General features: G+C 62.8%; 1 protein-coding gene across 4 annotated transcripts; it reads right to left on the minus strand.

The window, feature by feature from the left end:
• Window positions 1-2,505: 2,505 nt before the first annotated feature.
• Window positions 2,506-14,452, minus strand: GPR132 (G protein-coupled receptor 132). 4 transcript variants are annotated; one of them, XM_061159555.1, is made up of 3 exons: window positions 14,323-14,452; window positions 7,748-7,847; window positions 2,506-4,534 (listed from the first exon to the last, which is right to left on the minus strand). In XM_061159555.1, exons 2-3 carry the CDS (start codon window positions 7,752-7,754, stop codon window positions 3,423-3,425), a joined length of 1,119 nt encoding a protein of 372 aa, XP_061015538.1. In that variant the 5' UTR covers window positions 7,755-7,847; window positions 14,323-14,452; the 3' UTR covers window positions 2,506-3,422. The 4 variants fall into 4 exon arrangements, with proteins under 4 accessions (XP_061015538.1, XP_061015537.1, XP_061015539.1 ...); XM_061159554.1 differs by lacking the exon at window positions 14,323-14,452 and adding an exon at window positions 11,655-11,684; XM_061159556.1 differs by lacking the exon at window positions 14,323-14,452 and adding an exon at window positions 11,585-11,606.
• Between the last annotated feature and the right edge of the window lie 2,695 nt (window positions 14,453-17,147).

The following is a 17,147-nucleotide window of genomic DNA, read 5'->3' on the forward strand; positions in this document are numbered from 1 at the left end:
CACCCCGCCCGTCCCGTCAGCCTTGCTTTCCCGGGGCAGGCGCCCGGTATGGGATCTGGCCCCGAGTCCTACCCCCACCCCCTCCCACTCCTGCCTCGATTCTTCACAGGCTTCCAGATGTCTTCCACATCAGCTCCCCACTTGGCCCCTCCACTGAGGGCTGAGAACCTGGGCTGGGACCCGCGACCCTCCTCGGGGAACCTGCCCTCCCCGGCAGTGATGGCCCTCCACGCAGCCGCCTTCTCACCTTATGCAGCCCTGCCCCATCCCTGAAGGCACCTCTGAGACTCCTGGGTGGAGGCCCCCCAGGTCACCCCTCCTGGCAAACTCCTGGCGGCCCCTCACTGAGCCAGGGGCTCCTGTCCCCACACCCCCCGCCTCAGTGGTGAGCTGGTGGACGGTCCGTGCCGATGGATCCCGCTGGGGAAGAAGGGCTGTTTATTGGTGGTGTGACGTCAGCAGAAGACGGAGGAGCAGGAGATTCCAGCCTGGGTGTGATGTGGTTGTGAATTCACTGGGAAGCCCCTTTGCTGGGAGCTGGGTGGGGGTGTGAGTCCAGGGTCACGTGACCTGCACGCGCGCCCACACACACACACAGACACACACGCGCAAACCAGGTGGTGCTCTGAGCCAGTCTTGTGAGAAGACGGAGGGGCGGAGGAGGGATGGAGTGGACAGGCCAGGCCCACCCCTGAGGCTTGTACACCCACCCCCGCACTCCAGGCTGAGGGCGGATGAAGCCCCCTCGGGCCAAGGATGGAGCCTGCTGACCTGGCGGGGCCCAGTATACACCCCGCCTCCGTCTGATGCCTCCGCTCCTGGGCAGCCTGGTCACCCTGGTGCCAACGAGGTGGGCTCTGGCTCCGCAGGGTGAAAGAAGAGAAAGCCGTGCCCTGGTACGGGGCCAAACTGGGCCAGGGAGACTGCGGACACAGGAGGGCAGCACCAGGGCTCTAGACGGACTCTGGGGCCCGGCACGTGGCCTTGAGACAGAAGGGGCACCCCAGAGGGACACAAAAGAGGGTCCACAAAAACAGAAGCCACAGAGATTGGGGTGATGTAACCACAAGCCCAGGGAGGCTGGTGGAGCAGGAAGGACCTTCTCTTGGAGGCTTCTGACACCTTGATTTGGACTTGGGGCCTGGGAGCTGTGAGAGGGTCGGTTCCTGTTGTTCTAAGACGTGTCATCCCAGTTTGTGGTCATTTGTTTCGGCCGCCCCAGGACACCTATGGGGAGCTGGAGACCCTGCTCACAAGGTCCTGCTGTTCAGAGGGGCGCCCCCTCGCTGGGAGCACGAGCTTTATGTCTGCGACTGAAATTGAGGCATAAAATGTCGAAAAATGAAAGTGTTAGTCGCTCAGTCCTGTCTGACTCTCTGTCACCCTATGGACTGTAACCCTCCAGGCTCCTCTGTCCTTGGAATTTTCCAGGCAGGAACACTGGAGTGAGTTGCCATTTTCTGCTCCAGGTATCTTCCCAACCCAGGGATTGGACCCCAGGTCTCCTGTATCGTAGGCAGATTCTTTACCATCTGAGCCACCAGGGAAGCCCCGTGGTGAAACCCCAGGGGAAGTGACACCAAGAGGCTAGGGTGCAGACAGTCCTGGGTGGCGGTTTGCCTGGGAGGACCTGGGATTTCAGACACCAGGAACTTTCCCCAAAACTGCCAAGGAAGTGGCACGAGGCTGCCAAGAAAAGGTATTAATGAAAAAGATAAGCTACCATCATTCATTTTTTTAAAGCAGAGTTTTGCAGCGACTGGGCCGCCAGCGTACAGCCGTGGGGTGCTCTCACGGTAACAGGCACCACCACGCAGATGGTGGCAGGTGCGGAGCAGGTGAGGGGTGAGCGCTGAGTCTGGGGGCCACTCGTCCCCTGGGAAAGGGAGGCCTGGCGTGCCACAGTCCGTGGGGTCGCAAAGAGTCAGACGCGACTGAACGACTGAGCTGAACTGACCCTTCCCCCGGAGCCATGCAGCATGCCTCTTGCTCCCTGTTGCCATCTGTGGGGGGAGGGCTTGTTGACCCCAGAAGGATATGTCTCGTCCTGCGCCCTGGAATCTGCGGGCAGGACCTTGCTCGGAAATAGGCTCTGTCTAAGGGTGTAGCAATGAGCTCACCCTGGGTTATCCAGGGGAGTCCCGGGTCCAAAGACACAGAAGAGAGACAGGGGGACAGCGTGGGGTGATGAGGCTACACCCAGAAGCCAAGGATGCATGAGCTCCAGAGGCCGAGGGCGAGGCCTGGAGCCCAGGCCCCCAGGGCCCCCCAACGCCTTGATCCAGACCTCCAGCCCGAAGGCTGAGATCCTGCGGTGACTAGTTGCAGCAGCCCCAGGAACTCCCGTGTCAGCCTCGAGGGAACACCCTGTGAACACTCTAGAACACTACTCTAGAACCCGCCCATCACCTGGAGAGCCGGGCACGCTCCCCTCCCCCAGCCTGGCTCCCCCTGAGCCTGAGAAGTAAAATGGCATTTCTGCACGTGAGGAAGTTGGCACCGATGTGTACTCTTGTGTTTTTATTCCCAGACGTGAAATCACATGTCTTCTCAGGGTCTTTCACAGTAAAGCTCATCCATCGACGCGGCCTTAGAGAAGCAGGAGCGGAAGTTGACCCTGACGCCGCCTTGGGGCTGTGTGTGGTCGGCCCCGCCACTGATCCGCTGAGGCCAGGGTCACGGGCCCTGCTACAGATGGGACTCGGAGGCAGCACTGCGCCTGGCCTGGCCCTCGGCAGCTCCGCCCCGACGGGAGCCAGGAAGCCTCCGTGCTGACGACGTGCCGGGTCCTCGGAGCCCTTGGGTGTGTCCCCCTGCCTGGGGTGACCCCGGCCCTCCCAGCCCACAGGCGTGCCTGCCACGCACACACGGGGCTTCCTCCGGAGGCCACGTGGACTGCACCCCACCTTGCGGCTCCCTTCAGGGCCACGCTGCTGAGCTGCCCCGGCCGAGGGCCTGTGACCAGGGCACGGTTTGCATGGACGACCCGGGGCAGAAGCAGAAATGCCCGGCCACGTACTCGCATCCAAGCGACGCTTGCAGAAAAGCTCAGGAAATAAAGTTGTCACGCGGCGGCCGACAGGCAGCTTCCGCACACGGCCTGTGCAGCCGCCAGCAGCACCAGGCGGGCGCACGGCCTGCGCCAGCTGCCCTGCTGTGCGCTAATAGCGGAGAACGCCAGCCAGAGCAAGTGCTCCCGCCCGCCACGCGCTCTTCCCCGCAGCCAGCAGACTGCCCTTACCCTGAATGTGCTGCCGCCTTCCGTGGGGCTTCTGCTCAGCCGGGACCCCCAGCGGCAGAGACTCCGGGGGCGAGAAATCTGGGGTGAGCCATTTGGAGGGGGCTCCCCAGTCAGCACCATGGACATTGGCTAGCGGTCTACAAGCAGCGCCGGCGGCCAGCCCTGGCCCCCTGCACTGGGCTCAGCAGGACCCCTCGGCCAGCCCCTCTGGGGTGCCCGGTGACGGCCCTGGTGGGTGGACGGGCCCGGGGAAGGCGTAGCTGTTGGTGGGGGACATGGGCGACTGTGCCTCCTCCGAGTCCTTCGAGCATGCAAGCTTGGTGTCGTCCGTCTTCGTGGACCACTTTTTCCACCCCTTGTGGATTCTGCACACTTCCTGGCGGGTCACTTCCGTGGCCAGCACGTAGATGATGGGGTCAGCCACGCTGTTCACAGTGGCCAGGCTCAGGAACACCACGGAGGCCGTGTACAGGCGAATTTCAAAGTCGCACACAGGTTCTTCGGCCCCTCTGTGGTAGGAAAAGGCAATGGCTTTGATCAGGAGCACCAGGTGGTAGGGGGCGAAGCAGACCAGGAAGATGACCACGACCGCGATGGCCAGGAGCCTCACCCTGGCCTTCTGGGCAGCGCTCAGGCTGGTGCTCAGCTGGATGGTCCTGAAGATGCGCTGGTTGGTGACAGCGATGATGGACAGCGGGACGGCAAAGCCCACCATGAAGCGTGCGTAGTAGTACCCGGCCACCTTGTGGTCCATCGGCAGCGTCTCGAAGCAGGTTTCATTGTGCTCCATCTTGAACACCGGGGAGTGGACGAGCCCGACAAGAAGGAAGACTGTCGCGGAGATGAGGATGGCAGTCTTCTGGTGGCGCCGGCCCCGCGTCTCCAGTGCGTACACCACTGCCAGGAAGCGGTCGCAGGAGATGCAGCAGAGGAAGAGGATGCTGATGTAGAGGTTGCAGAAGAAGATGTAGGCGGTCACCTTGCAGGCCAAGGGGCTGAGTGGCCAGCGGTGCCCGTGCTGGATGTAGACGACCCAGAGCGGCAGGGTGCTGACGTAGAGCAGCTCGCAGAGCGCCAGGCAGAAGAGGTAGACGGCCAGCACGTGGCCCTGGCGTGCCTGCAGCAGTGTGAGCCACGCCGTCAGGCAGTTGGCCGGCAGGCCCAGCATGCACACGCCACTGTACACGGTCATCAGGAACACCCTGCTGTCGTTGAAGGGCACGTTGCACGTGTGGGAAGACACGCCCGTCGACAGGGCCCCCAGCGCAGGGCCGGTCTCCAGCGTGGCGTTTCCTGCGGGGCAGAGACAAGCGTGAGGGCGGGCATGGCTGGGGACCGTGTGAATCAGACTACCTGGAGCGACCGTCTGAGCACGCAGTCTTGCAGGGAGAACCCGCTCCCACAACACAGGGCCTGCAGACCCTCTCACAGGCTGGCTTTCTCTCCTCTCTCGTGGCAGTTGTGAGCTTACATCTAGTGGGGCGTCACCCGGGGGCATTTCCCGAGTTGGGGGGTGCGTCCTCCCAGGGGGAGGCACTGACCTCCGGAGTCCCCGGGCAGGTGTCCTGACTCAAAACCCACACCCACCCTCCACGGGCGCGTCCATGTCCCCTCGAGAAACAGACGGGCAGAATCAGTCACTGAATGTAAAACCTGCCCCGACAGCTTGGGCCTGGCCGAGTCCTCCATTGACGCAGGCACACGGGGCAGTCGCCACTGCCCATCGTCCTGTGATGCCCCAGCCCAGAGCACACTCAGGGACCCAGAGACGCCAGGACCCCCAGCGCCCACACCCGCCCCCCGCTCTCCTCCACCCCGTCGGTTCAGCCGCACTTTCACGCCGTCCTTTGGAGGCGTCCCCTGGGCTCTGCCAGGCACGCGCTGGGACCATGCAGAGGCTGGCGGGCAGGCCCAGGGAGCAGATGCCCCCGGGCTTTGGGCTCCCTGTTGGGGGTGGGAAGAACCTGAGCCCAGCCTCCGGAGGCACTGTCCGTGCAGAGGCCTGCTTCTCCAAGAGCGGACAGCAGACAGAGCAGCCCCTTGAGGTCAGCGGGAGCCGCAAGCAGTGCCCAAGTGCAGGCAGGCCTCTCTGGGCACAGTGGCCTCTGGCAAGGGTGGCCCCAGTATCCAGCCCAGGGACTGGACAGTGAGCCGCATGGGGCGGGGGCGGCCCTGGTGATGGTACAGAATGTGGCTCTCGCTTCTGTAGCCTGGTGACCCCTGAGGCATGAAGACTCTTTGGTTACTTAGAGTCGAGGGTGAAGACCCCTGGGCCTTTCCACAGGCCTTTCCCACGGCCAAGGAAACTTCAGTGCGTCCCAAAGCTGGCACAACCGTGGGGTCTCAGGCTCCCCCCACCACAGGGCGACCTTATGCAGAAATCCGCGGCCGGCTCTGAAGGCAGGAAGAGAGCTACGCTCCCCCAGTGGCTCAGCGGTAAAGAACCCGCCTGCAATGCAGGAGACACAGTTCAATCCCTGGGTTGGAGGAGGAAGTGTCAGCTCACTCCAGTATTCCAGAGGACCCCATGGACAGAGGAGCCTGGTGGGCTGCAGTCCACGGGGTCGCAGAGAGCCAGACACAGCTGAGCGGCGGAGCAGGGGTGCGCGGTGAAGGCGGGCAGGGGGCAGTGCTGGGCCTCGGCTGAAGGCCCATCGAGACACGTCGGACGGCTGGTCCCGGGCCGGCGGAGGCGACGGCCCCACAGTGTGACCCCGAAGTCCGACCGTGCCCTCACGTGTTTCCCCCGGGTTTTAAAATTCTAGTGAAACATACATAGGATAGAAGTGATGATCTTACACACGCCACGTGTCCATCTCTGCGACATGACGCGCAGTCACACTGTTGTACAGCCTTCACCACGTCCATCGCCGGAACGTTCTCACCTTGCAAAACTGAAACTCTGTCCTCATTTAACCCTCAGCCCCTCCTGGGAGTGCATGGTAAAGAATGTGACCTTGGACGTCCCCGGTGGTCCAGTGGTTGAGAATCCGCCAGCCAGTGCAGGGGACACTAGCTCAGTCCCGGGTCTGGGAAGATCGCACGTGTGGCTGAGCAGCGAGGCCCGGGGGCCACGACTACTGAGCCCCACCCTGGGGCCTGTGCTCAGCAACTAGAGGAGCCCACGCGCGGCAATGAAGACCCAGCAGTCAGAGACAAACAGCAAGCAAGATCGCAGAGAGAATGTGTCCTTCCGTGCCTGCACACCACATCCTCAGGGCCACGGGTCAGAGCGCCCTTCCTTCTCAGGGCAGCTCAGAGTCCGATGTGTGGCTGGACCACAGGCGCGTCTCCACTCCTCCAGCCAGGGACACGGGTGGCTCCCCTATCCTGTGGAGATGACTTCTCCACACCTGCGTTCACTTCCTTTGTGCGCATCCTCAGAAGTGGGGCAGCCGGCTCGTGTGATGAGCCCCCTGGTAGCTTTCTGAGGACCCTCCAGACGGTTTCCATGGCAGCCACTCCATTTTCCGTCTCTGCATCCTCAGCCGCGCTTGGTCTTTCAGTTTTGACAGTGGCTATCCGGATGGGTGTGAGGTGGTCCCTTCTCTGGGGCCCCACCCCTCGCCCTAACCCCCTGGGATGTGGGTTTCATTCCATGTGCAGACAGAGGGTGTGGGTGAGTCCCCAGACCCAGGTGTCACTTCCCCACATGAGAGCCAGACCAGCACAGGGGCCGGGGGTGCGTGGGGAGCAGCCAGCGGGAGGGCACTTCTTGGGTGGGTGGAAGCTGACACCTGTCTTGGCCCAAGCTGGCCCGGCCTGGACCGATGGTCCCCTCTGGTTGGACAAGTCCTCCACGAGCTGGCAGCCCACCACCTGGACCGCAGCACGGCCCTGGGTCCGTCCCAGTGCCGACCCTGTCTTGCCACCCCTTGGCGGGGCAGGGCGTGAGGGGTCCCGAAGCCCAGGTGGAGGCTCAGGTGAGGCCCATGGGCCCGTTCCTGCTCCCGGCTCCCCCACCAACCGCCCGCCCTCGAGGGTGCCCTCTGGACTCGGCATAGTTCAGTCACACTCCACCTGCTGGGGCCACGTGGGCAGCACGCGGGGGCCCGTCTTCACCTGCCCGCGCCCCGTCCCCGCCCCCAGCCATCTGGCGACCAGACCTGGGCACACAGGTGAAAGCGCCCCCTGCCTCGCGGGCACTCGGAGGACCTGACCTTCTGGGGAAGGAGCCTTCTGGGCTGGGGGCAGACGAGCCCCAGGGGACAGAGGGGCAGGCTCTGGGGGGCCCAGGCCTGGAGGAGCCCGGCTTCCCCGCAGCCCCGCCGCTGGCTGTTTTCTAGCACATTCAGAGAAGGAAGAAGCGGGCGCTGTCCTGTGTCCTGATGGGGAGCCTCTGGCTTTGCTGTCTCCGGGTTCGTTTTTATTTTAAGAAGTCTGCTTTTGCATGCTAACGTTTGAAGCAATTATCGCTGTTATGAGACCAAGTACAATTGTAGAAAAATTCCCACGGGCTCCCTCCTAAAGGTTCCAAGTCAAAGGAGGCCTGAGTGGGGCTCTCACCTGGCATGTTCGCAGGCTCCGGGCTCAGGGCGGGGCGGCTGTGCCCTCACACAGCGGAGATGGTGCTGTTGAGACGTTCGCTCCCAGAGTTTAAAGTGACCTGGAGCAAGAGTGGGCGGAAATTGCTTTAGGGAAATCAGATTAAATCACAAATGAAGCCGTTTGACAAATCGTTACTGAGCACTTGTTACCAGGCCAAGTCTTGTATTTTGGCCTTCCCTCATGACTCAGATGGTAAAGCATCTGCCTGCAATGCAAGAGACCCGGGTTCAATCCCTGGGTGGGGAGGACCCCCTGGAGAAGGAAATGGCAACCCACTCCAGTGTTCTTGCCTAGAGAATCCCGTGGACAGAGGAGCCTGGGGGGCAAAGTCCATGGGGTTGCGACGAGTCAGACACGACTGAGCAACAAAACACACAGTCTTGTGTTTATCCTGTGGGATATGACAACAAAGTCTAAATATAGAAAGAACTCCCACAAACCAACAAAAATAAGTGTCAAAGCTGATCATTCACAGAAGTGAAAACGTCTCAACTGGAAGAACACTCAACTCCACTGATACAGTCAAAAAAAGGTGAATGTAAAACAACCAAACACCAATCTTTTTCTTGCCCATGAGGTTGGCGCAGATAAAGAACTTCAACTCTTAGTGTTGGTAAGCAAGTGCAGAAGTGAGCTTCTCCATGCTGGGGTCGGGGGCATAAATGGGCACAGAGGCTTTCTAGCACAATCTGGAAACGCACCTCAAAAGTCTTCCATGTGCTTAACTTTCGACCAGGTGAAATCCTTTCCAGGAGCTTTCCTGATGAAACAGCTACTTGAGATTCAAAGTGCATGGACCGCGCCCCCGTGAAAGGGACTGGGACCCCGGCCCAGGGCAGGGACGGGCAGGCTCCGGGACACTGGCCGATGGGACGGCATCCCGGCCCCCACCGCTGCTTCCTTCCTGAACCAGAGACACCGCTAGCACAGGCCCCGTCCTAGCAGCCAGAGAGGGTCCGAGGGAGGGTCTTCCCTGCCGGCTTGGAACCCAGCCCCCACCCCCGGGGGAGCCGGCGGCTGAAGGCACCCCCCTCCCCGCCCTGTGCTGGGTGGGGTTGTCTGTGATGCCAGCAGACGAGCTAGCCAGAAATAACAGGAAACCAAGGTGTTTACCTGAAACTGCAGAAAGTTCATCAGTTTAGAAAGAGTTTATAAGCAAGACCTTGAAACTACAGACAAAGGGGAGATGCAAGAAAGAGTCGAGATACGCCGTTAACATTCTGAAACTGATGTCCTGACCAAGTGGTGGGTGTGGGTCTGGGGGTCCCTGGGTCTTCCCGTCCATCCCCTCACTCACCACCGCCCTCAGCCAATGAAAGGGGCTGAGCCCAACAAAGTGGGCTCCGGGAAGGCGGGTCTCCACTGTGAGGGTTGCCCATGTGAGCTGCAGTTGTTGGGGGGGGCGGTGCCAACCCACCTGGGAGCCGTCGGGACGCCCGCAAACCACGTGAGGCCAGGAGGAGACCCCCAGCCTCGCCCTGGGCGAGGGGCCAATGCCTCTGTCAGGACTGAGATTTGGGAAACCTGGGTGGGGGGTCCCTCCCCCGGGGCTGCCCCACCAGCTCCTGCCTGAGCAGCTGGGAGCAGAGGGGGACCGCTGTCTCTAGAAGTCACTTCTGCAAAAGCCAGAGGAAGTGGCCCAACTGTCGGTGTGCGTCCCCCAGCAGGGGCGAGGCCTGTGGGCAGAGGTCTGTGCAGAGAGCGCAGGCTGGCCGGGCCGGCGGGGGGGTGCGGGGGGCGTCCTGGGCCCTGCCTGGCGCCCCCGCCCTGCCCTCCTGTGTAGACAGAGCTCTGACTCTGGGTCTGGGGTGGTGGCTGTGTCTGCCTGGACTGGCGGGAGGTCGGGGGCCGCGTTGGGAGGAGCAGGACGGGCGTCTGGAACGCGGCACAAGGCCCCCGCCAGGGCGGCCAGGGGCTGGGACGGCGCTACCCCCACGGCGCAGTCCGGCCCTGCCCAGGCCCGGTGGGTTCCTCCTCTGCACCCACCTCCAGGCCGGCTGCCCTGCACAGCTTGGCCCGTCCCTGGGCTCGTCCGGGCCCTTCCCCCCCGATGCCCTCTTGGCTTCAGGTCTCTGCGCCGGCTTCTCCGGGGGTCTCTGGACCCCGTGGCCTGGCCTCCTCCTGCTTCCTCTCGTGTCCTCCGTCCTCTGCGTCTGCCCCACCCCGTGAGCTGAGCGACCCGGGAGGGGCCATGGGTCCGCCCCACCTCAGCATGTCAGCCAGGACACCGCCCAGCCCGCCCAGGGGGGCGGTGGGCTGTCCCCCCCCAGCATCCACACCATGCCCACCCAGAGGGCCCTGGCCCGTCCCCACCCACGGCTGGGGCTCTTGCGGGCGGGGATCAGGGGCCGAGGTCCCCCCTTGTTCTCCCAGAGTCGGGTGCTTAGAAGGACACATCCCCCCCGCCCAGGCCCAGCTGCCTGCTCTTCCCTGCCCTCACCAGCGTCCCGTCCACCTTGGGAGACCCACAGGGGTGGTCCCGGCTGCAGGGGAGGTGGAGTGACAGGCCCTGCAGGAGGCCTCAGGAAGACAAGCCCCCCTTTCCGCAACACTGGCCTGGGCCTGGTGAGCTTGCGGTCCGGGTCTGTGCTCTTGGGTGGGGTGGGGGCCACAGTAGCCACAGGCCGTGGGGTGGGTGGTCTGGGTCAGCCTGAGGCTCCTGCTCTTGGGTTCCAGCAGCCGTGGACGCCGGCCCCGTCCCTGCCAGCCATGGGCACCACGCTGGAGGCGGCACGTCCCAGAAGGGCCCCCAGACCCCCCGGGAGGGAGAGACATGACCAGGAGTGGCCTGGCCCGCAGAGCTGTCCCCGGACACGCCACGGCCCATGGGTGCTACGCGCCCCTCCCTTCATTTAGAACAACTTTGAAAGGTTTGACTCGAGCTCTCTCAACAGGCACCGCCAAGGCGCTGAGGACCAGCCGGCCCACGGGCCTTGCCTCCCGGTTCCCATCTCACGCCGTGGGACCCGGTCGCGGCGGCTGACGGCCTGTCCCGTGGCTGCCCTGCAGCGCCTTTGCCCGATTCGCCTCAGCTGGAACTTTCAGGTCATTTCCACCTCCTACCCCCGCCTCCTCACGCCGGCGCGCTGACTTCATTTCTGTCTGCCGGCAGTTCACACTTCGGGGCGGGACCTTCCGACCTGGGCCCCGAGCTCAGCAAGCTCACTGCTCTCACGTGGCCCAGGCTCTCCAGCCCTGGGCATCCATCGTCACCACTCCCCTTTAGGAAGGCTTGCATAGCGTGCTCCGAAAACGCACCTGCGTCTCCCTGGCGGCTAGTGAGGTTGGACAGCCCCGCCTTGTTCCATGGTGCCCGGAGGCATCTGTGTCCCCCAACACTGCCTGAAGGGTCCCCTAAAACATCACCCTGTCGTCGCCCAGGCAGGGATGGTGGGAAGCACCTGGTCCTCAGCGGTCAGAGCCCCAGCCCTCCGTTCCTGGCAGACGCACCGGGACCCTGCACTGTGCCCGGCACTGGACGCCCCATCCTTCAGCCTGCCGCCCGGCCAGCAGGGCCCCTGTCTTGGGGTCCCTCCTCACACCCACATGCCCCCAGCCCCACCGGCTTTATTCTCACCCTGCCAGTGCCCCCAGAGCCAGCGGCAAGCACGTGTCCTGTGCGGGCCCTGAGGGCCCAGGCCCCACGCAGGGAGCTTCCCCGTGACGGAGCCAGGCCCCTGCACCTGCTTCCCGCTGCCGGCCCTGGAACTCCCAGGCTCCCCCTACCCAGGCGCCCTGGTGCCCGGGGTCTCTCTCGGAGAAGGACGCTGTGAAGATCCTTGACCGAGCCCGCACCTTCATGCCAAGGAGCCCCTTCTGCTTTCAGCCCCTGACCCCGACGCTCCCGCGGGAGCCCAGGACTCACCCCAGGCTGTCTCTGCAGGCGCGACTGAGAGCTTTCAGGAAGTAGCAGGAGTATCACTAGAACTCCCCAAAACCACAAACAGAGCAAAACTGGGGGTGGGCCGATCAGCTGAGGCGTCTTCTCACTGGTGCTGAGAGGATGGCCTCGTCACTTTCCTGAAAACGGACCCAGGCCACTTCTGCTCATGCTTCTGGCAACACCCAGAGCTGCTTCCACTCAGGACTTCCCAGGCGGCTGGGCCCGACGTGGGGCCAGCTGGCGCGAGCTGCAGGGACCTACTGAATCCCGACAGCAAGGCTGGACGCCCAGGGCGGGGACCCCCAGGAGCTCCTGGGCTCAGGCCTGAGGGTCCCTCCTGGGCTGCTGGGCACAGAGCAGGGCTGTCACCAGGAGGCCTTGCCCCCCGGGATGCTCATGGGGCGCTGGGAGCCGGGCTGCCTCCCGGCACCGCCCCATGGGCCCAGGACAGTGCCTGGCCCCAGCGCCCGGCCGTCTCACCGAAGCCCCCTCCCCGGCCCCTCCTGGGGAGGACCCTGCAGGAAAGGCCAGCGTGCCCTGTGCTGGGCCTGAGCACTGTCCCTGAGCCCCTGGACCCCCTGGAGCTGATCCCAGCCAGGCCGGGGGGCATCTACGGGCGAGTTTCTCTTGAGGGATCCATGGGATCCCCCAGGAACCCAGGGTCCACTTGGGAAGGCAGGGCTTGAAGGACCCCAGCCTAACGCACACGCCAGTGTCCTCGGAAGACGGCGGGTTGCGGAGGACCCGCCACCTCACTTGGTCACCCTGGGCTGGTTCTGGGCTCTGAGGTGAGGCACTGGGGACCCCCCACTGCGGTCCCAGCTCTCCAGCCCAGCTCAGGGCTGGGCCCCTTAACCTCTGTGGGCCACCTGTGCCCAGCAGCAAGGCGGCAGGTGGAATCAAAGCCCCTGCTCAGTGCACCCGGGGCTGGGGAGCCGGGTGTGGGGCGCCTGGGAATCTGGGCATGGGAGTCACCTCAGCCCCCCAACACCTTCCCAGGGGCGACAGCGTCAACCACAGGCCACTGCCAAGGGCACCACCCACCACCCAGGGGTGCAGGCCCAGACGAGCGGTCTGCAGTGGAGCCGAGGCTCGGCGGTCCGTGGGGGCCTCCTCGGCGTCTGAGGACCTAGGGCCTCAGCAGGAGTGGAGCCCGCTTCAGGGCCACGGGCTAGTTCCCCCGGGCGGTGGCCATGGGGTCAAGGAGGGCAGCTAAGCCCTCCCTTGGGTTCCTCAGGGGGGCCTGGGAAGGGAGCCAGCCCCAAGGAGCTGGGGGCCGCGAGCCGGGCAGCAGCAGCGCCCACCCCACCTGCTTCCCGGCGCAACTCCTGGCCAGCGAGGCAGGTGTGGGCAATGGGATTTCGGGGAGCCAGGGGCCTGGTGCGTTTCCTGAAGGCTGTCTTGCAGGCAGGATAAAGGGGGACGCTGCGCTCATTTTCTCAACATGCCCGGGGGCCGCTCAAGTAGAGGCTGCTAGCTCCCAGGGCCCCCCCTTCCACCAGGCAGCCACCCCTGATCCCGTCTGCAGCATCACGTCATCTCCTCATCACAGGGGAACGTTTTAGTCACTGTCTGAAGCGGGTCATAGAGTCACAGATTCAAACCTGAGAAGACATGGCGGGGCAGGTGGGGGCGGCCCCCTCGGGGCGCCGTCCGGACACCTGCTGGACAGCGTGCTCCTCCGGGCCAGAGGTCTCCGCTCCCCTCACCGCCTCTGAAAGTTTCACAGGCAAAGGAGGGGAGTCCTGGCGGCCCGAGTGACCACCACCCACACCAGCGCCAAGACTTCCAGACGAGCCTCGTGTCTGTGAGCAGAATCGGGTCCCTGACTCAGCGCCGTGTTCCCCTCCAGAGCCTCCGCACGCCCCTGCCCGCTCTCCTTGGGCCCGACAGCCACTCGGTGGTGCCCGGTGGCTCACGGCGGGCACAGCGCAGCCGGCAGGCGTGCCTGGTGACTTCGGGCGCCCCACTCAGAAGCAGCGCTCCCCGACATTCACCTTCTGAGGTTACCTGGCCGGCTGTCCCCGAAATGTCACACATTCTAGGTGTGCTTGACTGGGTGTTCCCCGCGTCATCTAACATTCCCCCACTGCGGGCTTCCCGTGTCTGGGAAGTGCGTCTGAAGCTCTAGCAGTTTCAGTTAGCGTTTCTGGCACTGGGACCCCTGTCTTGAAGGCACGCCTGGCGGCTCGTCCCCCACCCCGGCCGTCCCTCCCGGAGCAGAACCCCCCACTCCCAACCCCAGGGCGGCCTCCGCGCTGGGTCTGCCGAGCGGCGACTTTCCCATCACGTGGTGTCTCCGTCTGTGATGGCACCAGCAGGCCTGGCGGCAGGGGGTTAGGGAGCTGCGCCCTCCCTGCTCCCCCAGCCAAAGGGCAGTAAGTCACCTCCTGCTGTAGCTAAGATGTCAGACTCTTTCTCACTGCCTCTCCCTGAGTATCACTAAGGACTCAGAGATTTTCACTGCGGCCGTTGTAGATAACAAGATCTACCGTTATAACCACTTTCGAGAGAACAGCGCGGTGACCAGCACCCTCGGGTTGCTGTGTGACCGTCACCCAAATCATCTGTCTCCAGGACGCTCCTCTCCCCAAACAGAAACTCTGCCCCCACTAAGCCCCGGCTTCCCCGCCCTCCCCCACCATCCTACCTCTGTCTCTGTGGGTCTGACTGCTCCAGGGACCCTGACGAGTGGACTCTGCCAGGAGCATCCTTTTGTGACGGGCCTGTTTCACTCCACATGAGGTCCTCAAGGCCAGCCCACGCTGGAGCAGGTGTCAGACGTGACTCACTCCCCGCGTGGCTGAGTCCTGTGCCATTGTGTGGCTGGACCATGTCTGCTTATCCATCGCCCATCCGTGGATACGCGGGTTGCTTCCCGCTTCGGGCTGCCTTGGGTAACACTGTTGTGAACACGAGTGTGCAGGACTCGGAGTTTTCATATCACGGTGTGTTTCCTCCGTCGACTTCAGCTGTTGCCCTTGAGGACCCTCAAGTTGTCCCAGGCCCGCTGAACCCTCTGCCCTGCCTCTGTGGGGGTGGGCCCGTGCTCCGTCTCTTCAGCTTTGCTATTATGCTACGCTTTGCCCCTCCATCTCCAAACCCCTCCTGCCGGGAGCAGGCCCTGCTTCCTCGTGTGTGTCCATCTGAATGTACCACCCCTGATCCACTGGGGAGATGACCGTTTTTCCTTCTTCCAGAAAGTCTGCCAGGCCTCCCTGGCCCCTGCCCCCCTCCAGTGGAGCAGGGTTCTGCCCCCACCCCCACTCTTGAGCCTCAGTGATGCTGTCACTGAATCAGGGGCTGGGGAGGGAAAGCGGGGGCTCCAGGGTTTCCTCGGGACTTGGTGCTTTCACAAGGGCCCAGGAGTTCCCCAGCGCCCTTCAGAGAAGGGGCTTTCAGGGTGGTTTTGGGGACAGCTTCCTCGGGAGAGAAGCTGTGAATGAAAAGGGGCTTTACAGAAGTTGTCATCCCAAGAGCTTGGTGATTCTGAAACTCATTACCGGCCCATCTTCCTCTGACTGGGGTGCATTCTGAATGTGAACCATGGGTCGTGGTTTCAGCAGAGTTAAAGGGTGCTCTAGATCAGCCCAGAACAGGCTGCCCATCACCTCAGAATCCCCAGACAGCGGTGCTGAGCATGCGGAGTTCTCTCTCTCTCCCCCTCGGCTGGCCCAGCTGCTCCCACAGCCTTGGGAAACCAGGTGCCTTGTCTCTTGGTCAAAACTGGCTACTTGAGCTCCAGCCTCCACATCTGCACTCCAGGTGTCAGGAAGGGAGGAAGTGGAGGGGAGAGGGGCCCCTGCTCTTTGAGGAGATGCGCCAGAATCCCCAAACAGTGCTTCTGGTCCCATCTCCTCAGGAATGCACTGCTGTGGCCGTGCCTGGCTGGGGGAATGGCTGGGAAATGTGGTCTTTGATTTCACGGCGCCTGCTGACCCCGGGTGCTGTTCCTAAACCAGAGTGTCAGGGTATGGGGGGAGGTGCTGCCCCAGGCACACGTGGTCACCAGCTTCTCTACCACTTGGCGAAGGCAGGTCCCGGACAGGTGGGCGGGATGCGTGCTGGCCAGGCCCAGGGACGAAACTGCCCCCAGATGAGAAGAGGGTCCAGAGTGGGGTTGATCTGGGAGGAGGAGGGAGGAGCTTGGAGAGCAGAAGCTGGGAGAGAGGGCTTGGGGGACAGACGAGGAGGGGAGATGGAGGGGAGCGGGGCCCCTGGGGCAGCTCCTCCTAAGGAGGCTTCCTCCCCCCAGAAGCCCCAGGAGACCCACTGCCCAGAGCCTGTGAAGCAGGGTCCACGTGGAGAACCCAAACCTTCAGTCCCCGTGGCTCTGGCCCACGTGTCGTCTGGCTCCAGTGGTTTGGGCCTACCAGCTTAACAGGCCTTGCTAGACCCCGTCTCCACCAACAGAATATTGCTCCTCCCAGGGAAGCTAAAGATGGCAAACGACATTACTGTTCTCTCCAGAATTTCCAGAACGACCCATCCACTCATCAGAAGAAAGCATCAAGCATGCTTTGTCTGGCGGTATTTTGGGAACCAAGATCACCAGGGTCTGTTGGGGGCACCAGAGGGTTCTGGACACGGGACAGGGTCACCGGCCCACCGAATCCTGCTCTGTGACAAGCCCGCCCCCTCTGTCTGTCTGTCCCTCTAGTTCACAAGCCCTGGGGGCCGCGGGTTTGCACCCCATTCTCTTTGGTCCCTGAGTCCACCCATCCCTTGTGCACATGCCCCACGAGTGCAAACCATTCTCTAAAGACTATGCTCGAGACTCCCCTGGTGGTCCAGTGGCTAAGACTCTGTGCTCCTAATGCGGGGGCCAGGGTTTGATCCCTGGTTGGGGAACTGATCCCACATGCTGCAACTAAAGATCCCGCATGCCTCAACGAAGAACAGAAATCCCGACTTGAGTGCAGAATTCAGACCTGGCACTGCCGAAGGAAGAAAGAATTTTTGTTTTTCTTAAAAAGACTGAACTCACATCCAGCCTCTGGACAGTAACAATTATTCTTGGGAGGGTGAAAGGGGAAACTGAAACTTGGAGGACCAGAGGTTTGGAAAGTAGCAAGAGACTTTCTCCTTTACACAGGGAAAAAAAAAAAAAAAACAGCTGTTGGGGAAGACGCGGCTACCGGGTCAGAGAACAGCAAGCCTTCAGAAGAAAGCGGGTAGCTGTCCCCCGGCTCCGGGGGAGGACAGGTGGGGACTGCAGGCCACTGCCCCAGGGCAGGACAGACTTGGCTCTAAATGGAACCCCAGTGGGAAAGTCTGCAAGGCCGTGAAGTTAATAGAACGGTGTGCAGGAGGGTGTCTTGGCAGGCTGGCCAGAGAAGGGCATTAAAAACATGTCCAAAAGCACTACATGAGGCAAAAAAAAAAAAAAAGGGAAGAATCTGGCAATATCAACAGTGAGGCTTTCTGTTCAGCCAGGGATGCCTGGCCCGAGTCAACACGTGAGGACAGAACAGG

The sequence above is a fragment of the Dama dama genome, chromosome 13 (genome assembly GCF_033118175.1).
Source record: "Dama dama isolate Ldn47 chromosome 13, ASM3311817v1, whole genome shotgun sequence".
In the NCBI taxonomy this organism is placed as follows: domain Eukaryota; kingdom Metazoa; phylum Chordata; class Mammalia; order Artiodactyla; family Cervidae; genus Dama; species Dama dama.